Raw genomic sequence first — 9,087 nt, forward strand, 5'->3', positions numbered from 1 at the left:
TTAGCATTTTAAATACTTTTTAGAATTAAACTCAGTTCACCTAGAGCATGTGAAATGGAAATGTCTGTGCAGCGCTTAGATAGTGGGGCTTATAGGCGCTGTATAAAAACCTTTGCTAGCCAGACGTTTTTCAGTCTCTGGCGGGTGCGCGGCGCGTTCCACACGCGGGAGGAATCTTGATCACAGTACCGCCCCCCTTTCACGAGCCGGGGTCACTTCGCTATTGAATAGGAAATGGGGTGAGGGCTGCAGATCGCTTTGCCGTCCATTACTAGGGAAGCTCCGGCTGAATGGTTTGTATCTGCGCCGCTCTTCTCCCCCCAGAACAAAACCATCCCCTTGCCGAGAGAAATAGCCGCGGTCACAGCGCTCAGGACCTCAGCGCAGGCAGGTCTCCGCTGAACGCCCGGGCTCCTGACTCGGCAACTGGTTTGTCTTTTTCGTTCGCACCGCAAAAAGTGAGGCAAAACTTTACAAGAGCGGGACTGGACGATAACAGTGATAACTGCAGGCTGTGAGCCGACCTGTCCTGCAGCACCAGCGGCCGCTTTACCATCTCCCAGTGCGTTTTGTTGCGCTGCAGTTTAAATTTAGTGCTTAAGTATTTGCGAGCGTTTCGCTTCTTTCTTCCGCTTCTGATCATTAAGTGCACATCAGCTGCCCTTTAAACTGATCATCTAGCCTCTTTGCCTACCGTCCTTTAACCAAACCTTTGGCTAATATTTACAAACAAGCCCGGCACCAAATAGCATCGGAATTCCTGTAACTGTAAAAGTTCTGTAAAGCTTGACAAATGTATTCTGATCCACGGGGATGCGCGGGTTTGGTTAATTCTGAGCGCCTTATCTTGGCTTCATGTGACCTTGTCAACTTGTTATGTTAAAAAAAAAAAATCAAAATCCCGAAGGAGTTGCTCAAGGCAGTCAGACCAAGCGTGGCTGGAGTTTGGACTATTATGTATTAGTAACTGTTAATTCATAGTGAATATGCTTCGTTCGCTTTTTTTCAGCAACGAAATATTGGGTTTTTTTTAATAATTTGCTTTAAAAATTGGATGTTAGGAATATTCATTCTGTTGAAGTCATGGCAGATTTAGGCACCTGCACGAAAAGAGGTCGAAGGGGCTACCAACCTCTCTCCATTTCAGTCATGAGCCCATGCTCTGACTTTTAAAAATCAGAAATCAATCTAATTCTTCTTACATTCTAGCTCTTCGTCTGTCGGGGTTAAAACAAAACCACCCGCTGTACCAGTGATGGGGAGACGTATAAAATTCTCCGTCTGGAATTGTTAAAACAAGGAATCTATCAGACAATTAAAATACAATTCCGTTTTGCAGCACCGGATTATTGAAGCAAATAAATTTTATTTATTTTTGGGCGGGGAAGGGTAGAATTGAAATAGCAAAACAGCCCTTACAGTTGCTTGAAAGAGAAGCCCCTGATAAGGTGTAAAGAGCTCTGGGTCATCCTGATGCAAATGATGCTCTGATCTTTGGTATAAAGGCGTTTCTACCCTAGCTGGCATGGCTGTAGAAAGGCTGAATTGTTTCAGGGGCGAGACTGCTGTTGAGAGCCTTTAATCTCGCCCATCAAATTTAAATGAAATGTGGATCTCGTTTCTTGGCTGGCAATGATAATCGCAGATGTCTCGCTTGCTAAATTGTTAAACACCGTCTACGAAGGCACTGGGGAGCAAAATCCGTGGATCTTTAAGGCTATATAACTACATGGATTTCAGGTTGCATCACTGACATTTTGTCCAGATCTTCTCTCTTTCCCCTCTGAAAGTTGCTTTCTTCCCATTAAAGTCTTCCACATGCAGAATCCTTTTCTTTATACCCAAGCACCTATTATCTAAGAGGCCTGCATCATCTTTATTAAGAGATCGTCATTTTGCTAACGCCTGGCGGCGGGGTAAAATCCAAAGTAGATCACCCTAGCCACCAAGAAATCCAGTTCAAGTTCCTGCTTCCTCTCTCCCTTTACCAAAGCAGGACACGAACCGATTTTGATCTCCCATCAGGAGCCAGTTAAAGGGGGGATGGGGGGGCGGGAATGGAGTCACAGGTGACTTGTTCCAATTAGTAGCTGTCTAATTAAATTACTGTCACAGAAACCAGCCAATGGGCCAGCCAGGATGACGGGGGCTGCCACGAACTAGACCTCCCCAAGCCCCTCCCCGGCGGCCCGAGGAGCCCAGCGTGCCTATATAAATAGTCTCCGTTTAATTCAGCAGCAGAGGTGGCTTGTTTTCAGTGGGGAAGGTAGGAGTGAGGGGGGGGGGGGGCGCAGCGAGGGGGTGGGGAAGTTGCAGGGGAACTTTCCGGGCGGGGGGCCCGTGCGGCTCGGCACTTTCCCTCCCTGGGAGGAGCCGCGCTCCAGAGCAGCCCCAGGCTCCCTCCCGACGGGCGCTGGAGAGGATGCAGCTAGGGGAGCAGCTGCTGGCCAGCGCCGCGAGCCTGGCCGGGCCCCCCTTCTACCCGCCGGAGAGCGGCGGCGCGCGCGGCGGCCACCGCAGCCAGCCCGGCTCGGGCTCCCCGCAGCGCCTGGACTTGGACAAGGGGCCGAAGAAGTGCGGCAGCGCCGGGCCGGGCATGCTGAGCGAGGCGGAGGCCGGCGAGCCCTTCCCCGGCGCGGGCTCCAAGCCGGGCGCCCCGGACGGCCGCAAGGCGGCCCCTTGCGGGGAGGCCGAGCTGCCCCCGGCCGCCGCCGCCCGCTACCCGCTGGACAGCCTGAGCGCCGAGCGCTACTACCTGCAGTCCCCCGGGCCGCAGGGGGCCGAGCTGGGCGGGCCCTGCTCGCTCTTCCCCTACCCGGCGGCGCAGCACGGCTCCGTCTACCAGTCGCCCGGCGGGGCGCGCTACCCCTACGGCTCCGTGCTGTCCCCGGGGGGCTTCTCGGCCGCCGTGTGCTCCCCGGGCGGCCGGGCGCAGTTCGGGGGCGGCGGCGGCGGCTACCAGTACGGCCAAGGGGCGGCGGGGCCCCTGTACAGCCCCTACCCGGCGGCGGGCTCCTGCGGCGGGCTGGGCGCCTTAGCCGTGCCCGGCTCGGGGCCGGGGCTCCGGGCGCAGGTCTTCCTCTGCAACCGCCCGCTCTGGCTCAAGTTCCACCGGCACCAGACCGAGATGATCATCACCAAGCAGGGCAGGTACGGAGCGGCCCGGGCCGGGTGTGCGGGGATCCCCAAGCCCCACACCGGCTATAACCCCCCCGCGCGCCCACGCCACCGATTCCTTCTGGGCCCGCGGTGCCAGCCCTGGGCGTCACGGGGGCTGCGGGTTCGCCGCCCGCTAAAGCGGCTTATGCGGGGGGCTCGCCTGGGGGGCATCGGGCTCTTCCCGTTTCGTTTTACACGTCCCGTTTCTCGAGGGCGATCTGGAGCCCCGAGCTGCCTCTTGCTGCCCCTGAGCCGCGGGGGGGTTAATTTGTTGCCACGTTAAAAATCAAACCAAACCGACGCTCCTTTTTTTTGCCAGTGAAACTCGACGGGAGCCGGAGAAGAGGCCATTTAAACGGCGCCTCCCCGCCCGGAGCCCGCTCTGCCCCCGGGCTTGGGCTCTCCGCCCACGCGGAGGATTTGCGCTAATTCGGGGTTGCCCTGGGCTTGGGCGAGTGTCGCGGGCAGCGAAGCCCAGCAAGCGCCGCGGTTTTGGTGCCGGGCCGGTTTTCTTTTCTAAGCCGCCGACCTGGAGGGCCGGCCCCCGGAGCCCGTCCCCGTGCGGGGCAAACCCCCCGGGGCTTCGGGAAGGGTTTGGCGGAGGTGGCTGGCGGCGGAGCAGAACTCGCGGCTCCCGGGGAAGCGAATCAGATGGGGGGGGGCGTCAGTAAGTGTAATTGTGTGTGTTTGGCGGGGGGGTCCCGTTAGGGTTTCCGAAGAGGCCAGTCTCTTAGCAGGAAAACTCCCTGTCCGCGGGGCAGTGGCGGGGACTGGGTGGGAGGCGGATGGTTCCTTGCTGGGGGGGAAGGAGCCAGAAATGTGGCTCTTGCTGGGGTTTTCTTCGCGCCGGGTCCTGCGAGTAGCTCGCCTGTTGTCGGTGGGAGACTGCGGGGAAGGGAGCAGGGAGAGCGGGCAGCGCCGTGGGGGCTGAAATCTAGCCGCCTGGATAACGAATCCCAAGTGGAAGTGGCCGGGCCGTGGCGGGGCTGGTCCCCCCTCCCTCCCAAAGCCGGGGCCGATTTGGACCCCAAGAGCCGCTGAGAGACCCCTGGCTGTGACCCGCCGAAGGCAGCCGGCTGGGGCAATCCAGTCTCTGCCTCAGTTTCCCCCCGCAGACTGCTTGGGCTCCCCGCGTCCCGGTGCCTGGCAGAGCGCCCCGAGCCGCGCCCCGGCGGGCAGACCCGGAGCCGGTCCCTGAGCTCTGGCTCGGAGCCCTTCCTCGGCGTCCCCGGGCGCGCCGCTGACTTGCGCGGTCTCCGCTTTTTTCCCTCGCAGGCGGATGTTTCCCTTCCTGAGCTTCAACATCACCGGCCTCAGCCCCACGGCCCATTACAACGTGTTCGTGGAGGTGGTGCTGGCCGATCCCAACCACTGGCGCTTCCAGGGGGGCAAGTGGGTGACGTGCGGGAAAGCGGACAACAACATGCAAGGTACCTTGCGGCCCGGCCCCTCCAGCCAGGCTCTGGGAAACCGGCTCCCGATCGGCCCCGGCCCTTCCCCTTCCCAAGCCAGCCCGGCCACGGGGCGTGCTCCCCCCCGCTAGCTCTTCCCTGTGGCCGGTGAGCAATGGCCAGGCTCGGAGGCGCGTCCCATGGGCCATTTGCAGGGCAAACCCCAAATGCTCAACCCCCTTTCAAGGGTGGTGAAGGGTTTTAACGCGCGCGAGAAACCCCTGGGCTGGAAGATGGCGCTGCCGTGGCCTCCCTGCCCCTCTGCAGGCGGGGCCATGTGCTGCCCCAAGCCCAGCTGGGCACTAAATGAAATTTCACAGCATTTAATATACAAAGGTGTAGGCTTGTCCTTCCGGGAATCCAGCAGCACCCAGGGACTAGCTTGCAGTGCATCTGCCTCCCCTCCCTTTGTCCCATGGCTGGTGCCAAAGATGATCCCTGTCACTCCAATATCTGCTTCCTGAATTGTGTGTACAGGACTGCTCTTCTATTCCTTACATTTGCCTCTCTCCTCTCTCTCCTAGGCAACAAAGTGTATGTTCACCCTGAGTCCCCAAACACTGGGGCTCACTGGATGAGGCAGGAGATCTCTTTTGGAAAACTCAAACTGACCAATAACAAAGGTGCTAACAATAATAATACTCAGGTAAATAACTGATAAATAGCCTCTAAATCAAGAAAGTAGCATCAGATAGTGATTGGGTTTTCAGGGCTTCATGAACCTATCTTGCAGATCTATACTAGCCTCAGAAAATCGAAAATCATTTGAATCTGTTTAAGTTCAACGGTCTTAACAGATATGGGATGAAAAACTTCCCCCTTCTTCTGTTTAGTCAGTGCATAATGTAGTCTATATGTACTCTGTCGTTCTCCCAGAGCAGTGAATTTTGTACCACTGTACTCCTAAAGCTATTAACCACAGTCTGGTTAAATTGAGGATCACACCTTGCAAACTCCTTGTGAGAGTCTCAAGGCTAAATGATCAGCTTCCAAACATCTGATTTTTCTCCCCTATGGTTAGCACTTTAGTTTTAGGTGCCTTTTATCTGAACAATATCCTAGACTATACTTTATGCATTGTTTCTTCTAGATGATAGTACTTCAGTCTCTACACAAGTACCAACCTCGACTTCATATTGTGGAAGTGACTGAAGATGGGGTTGAAGATCTGAATGACTCTTCAAAGACTCAGACGTTTATTTTCCCGGAAACCCAGTTCATAGCAGTTACTGCATATCAAAACACTGATGTAAGTCATGAGGGGGTTTAAACTTGGGGAAAACTATGGTGGAAGGTGCTTGAGTTAAATTTCTAAATTGCATCAATTCCATCTTCCCCCCCTAGATCACTCAGCTTAAAATTGACCATAATCCTTTTGCAAAAGGCTTCAGGGACAACTATGATTCGTAAGTATAATTTTTATTCCTACCTCAGTCTAATCTGCCTCCATTTAGGAGGCATAGTTCTGGCCTGTTTGTAGAAAGATTTCCATTTTTTAAAACAACTTAGAACCATTGCTTTTATTTTTGGGGATAAGCTATATCCACAACTTCAATAGATGGTGCAGCTCTTTCCTAGCTTTAATTAGATCTTTAAATGCCTTTTGTATGTGTGCCATGTCTGTCTTCTGGAGGGTGACTGTAAATTTTGTCTAAAAGGAGCTGACCAAACCCTACACAGAGTAGATAGGACCTCTTAGTTTTAAAGTCTCACCCAAAAGACCCAGAGTAGTGTGTGGTATTCATTTAATCTATCTTGGCACAAGGGAGAGGTTCGTTGTTTACTTTAGTCTAAAAATATCTTTTTTAAAAAAATCTATAGATACCTCTTGAAAAGGTGCTGGTCACATTTTTGGTATGTTAAGAATTATGCTTTGAAAAACCAACTTCTTTCACAAATCTTATGTGTATGCTATATTAAAAGGAGCTGTACTTAGAATTTAAGGCTTGGAAGTGTCTCCTGAGTTGAGGTCCAAGGTGAAACTGGACTTTGATCTTGCAGAATGTATCAAGTGTCATAAATCCCAGATTTTTATCCTTGGCACATAGTTCAGTCCTGTCTGTTTTTTAATAGTACATGGAATTGTAAAGACCAACACTTAGCATTTCTCTTTTATATTGTAGCATGTACACAGCTTCAGAAAATGACAGATTAACTCCATCTCCCACGGATTCTCCTAGATCCCACCAGATTGTCCCAGGAGCCCGGTACAGCATGCAACCATTCTTCCAGGAACAGTTTGTCAACAACTTGCCACCAGCCAGATTTTACAATGGTGAGAGAACTGTACCTCAGACAAATGGCCTGCTCTCTCCTCAGCAGAATGAAGAGGTGGCCAATCCTCCCCAGAGATGGTTTGTTACTCCTGTGCAGCAGCCTGGTACCAACAAACTGGACATGAACTCCTATGAAACAGAATATTCTCCTAGCACCTTGCTCCCCTATGGCATTAAATCCCTTCCCTTGCAGACATCCCATGCTTTGGGATATTATCCTGATCCAACATTCCCTTCCATGGCAGGGTGGGGAAGCAGAGGTTCTTATCAGAGAAAAATGGCAACTGGGTTACCTTGGACCTCCCGAACAAGTCCCCCAGGTTTCTCCGAAGACCATCTTCCCAAGGAGAAGGTGAAAGAAGAAATCAGCTCATCCTGGATAGAGACCCCACCTTCCATAAAATCTCTAGATTCAAATGATTCTGGCGTCTACACTAGTGCTTGTAAGAGAAGACGACTCTCTCCTAGCACTTCCAGCAATGAAAATTCTCCAACAATGAAATGTGAAGACATGCATGCTGAGGACTATAGCAAAGACACTTCAAAAGGCATGGGCTACTATGCTTTCTATACTACTACTTAGAGCATTATTTCATCCCGATTTGGCTAAATTTTCAGGGTGGCTTTGGGTTTTGTTTTTCTTTCATTTTGTTTTTTCTACATAAAAGTTGCCAAAAAGGCTCTTACCTTCCACCTTGAATTGTTTTTGTGCAATTCTATAGAAGGTGCCAAAGCTTTTTGACTACTGGAGGTAACTGGGTGGGGAAGGAACTGTATTATAATTTGATCTTAACTTTTGGAAGGAACAGTAAGGGGGTTGTTAGCAAGATCCTGTTTTTTACAATGTGGGTTATTTATTGGAGACACTAAAATGTACAGTTTGGCTGGCTCAGTGGCCTAGGGGTAAGTGCTATGCATTACCAAACAGGAGAGATGGGGTTTTTTTATCCTAAACTCTTTGCGTCTAGGTCTCTGAGAAGTGTCTGGAACTGCTACACTGTGCTTCAGATAGAGTAGGCCTCATCAACACACTCAGCTGCCCAATCAGAAGCATCTAACTCAGTGCAGTTAGGGCTGCTTGGACAGAAGATAATACAAGAAGGGAGGATTACTTTTAAAAAAATTTTATGAATGGAAAGTTTTGACTTGAACACCCTGCTGCCCAGGCCCGGGGTTTGATGATCAAATCTGGCTTTCTTTAACTTGGGTGGGATAAAATGACTTAATTCTGGAGTGGGGGGGGAGGTTATGAGAAGTGAACTTTACAGAGGTGGCCAAAAAAAGACAGTGTACAGCTGTATTTGTCTAGGTACACTGTAGAGTACTGTGGAATACATTGTATAAATAGTCTACATATAGACGTCTGGTTGGGATCATATGAAGTTGGTGCTTTGGCATTCTAAAAGCATTTTTGATTATTCCAGCAAATTTAGCCTCTTGGAGCATTTAAAAAATGCATTGCTGAAAGTATATCAAAAGGTATCTATATTGACTTGTAGGTAAAGTGGTTTTTTCAGCTGCCCTGTATTAACTTGAAAGTGATGTAATTTATCCACTCTTCTCTCGACTAGTTTCAGATGTTTCAAAATAATGCAAACCCTAAAGCGCTGGCACACAAATTTCTGAAAACGTTTCTCTTGGATTTTTTTCTATGTACATAGTAGTAATTTTTAAATAAATGTGATGTGTGCTGGGGCAAGACTGGGTCTTTTTTCGCTTTTTTTTTTTTCTTTTTTTCTTCTCTCCCCCCCCCAAGCTACTGTGGATGGAGGACTCTTGTTGAAAAATGCAGTGTAGAGTTGTTCCTCCTAGCAGCTAGGGCGGACCCTCGCGCGGGATGCTTTTTTGGGGGAGATCTAAGTCTCCTAAGGGTATGGGGTCAGTCATGGTATTTTTATCAAAAGTCTTAATACGTGGGAGGTGGTAATTTTGTGTGGCCTGCCCCCTGAAGAACTTGCGGGCGGGGAACCTCCAAGGGGGACGTTCTGTCTCTTCCAGCCCAGGCAGTGGCAGTCGGAGAAGTCGAAGAAGGTGAACAAATAGCTGGATACTGCAAAGCCTACGGTTAATGCAGATGTGTCAAGTGTGTTTTGTTTTGTTTTGTTTTTTTTGCGGGGGGAGGGGTAGTTATTGTTCTTACAACTTAGCAGGGGCTGATTCTGTAGAGGCCCGATCCCCCTCCCACTCAGGGGGCGGGGGAA

The 9,087-nt window shown here is 51.2% G+C and overlaps 1 protein-coding gene across 4 annotated transcripts; it reads left to right on the top strand.

The window, feature by feature from the left end:
• The first annotated feature begins 268 nt into the window (after positions 1-268).
• EOMES (eomesodermin) lies at positions 269-8,585 on the top strand. 4 transcript variants are annotated; one of them, XM_037890397.2, is made up of 6 exons: positions 269-293; positions 4,435-4,589; positions 5,135-5,256; positions 5,701-5,859; positions 5,955-6,016; positions 6,734-8,585. In XM_037890397.2, the coding sequence occupies exons 2-6, from the start codon at positions 4,439-4,441 to the stop codon at positions 7,467-7,469; spliced, it is 1,230 nt and encodes a 409-aa protein (XP_037746325.1). In that variant the 5' UTR covers positions 269-293; positions 4,435-4,438; the 3' UTR covers positions 7,470-8,585. The 4 variants fall into 4 exon arrangements, with proteins under 4 accessions (XP_037746325.1, XP_043396837.1, XP_037746323.1 ...); XM_043540902.1 differs by lacking the exon at positions 269-293 and adding an exon at positions 2,247-2,266; XM_037890395.2 differs by lacking the exon at positions 269-293 and adding an exon at positions 2,312-3,150.
• Positions 8,586-9,087: the final 502 nt, after the last annotated feature.

The sequence above is a fragment of the Chelonia mydas genome, chromosome 2 (assembly GCF_015237465.2).
Source record: "Chelonia mydas isolate rCheMyd1 chromosome 2, rCheMyd1.pri.v2, whole genome shotgun sequence".
NCBI classification, from domain to species: domain Eukaryota; kingdom Metazoa; phylum Chordata; order Testudines; family Cheloniidae; genus Chelonia; species Chelonia mydas.

Excerpts from the sequence above, each read along its gene's own strand:
- EOMES (XM_037890395.2), top strand. The coding sequence starts at position 2,423 with ATGCAGCTAGGGGAGCAGCTGCTGGCCAGCGCCGCGAGCCTGGCCGGG. Across the intron at positions 5,257-5,700 it reads CTAACAATAATAATACTCAG|ATGATAGTACTTCAGTCTCT; the intron begins GTAAATAACTGA and ends TGTTTCTTCTAG. Across the intron at positions 5,860-5,954 it reads CTGCATATCAAAACACTGAT|ATCACTCAGCTTAAAATTGA; the intron begins GTAAGTCATGAG and ends TTCCCCCCCTAG.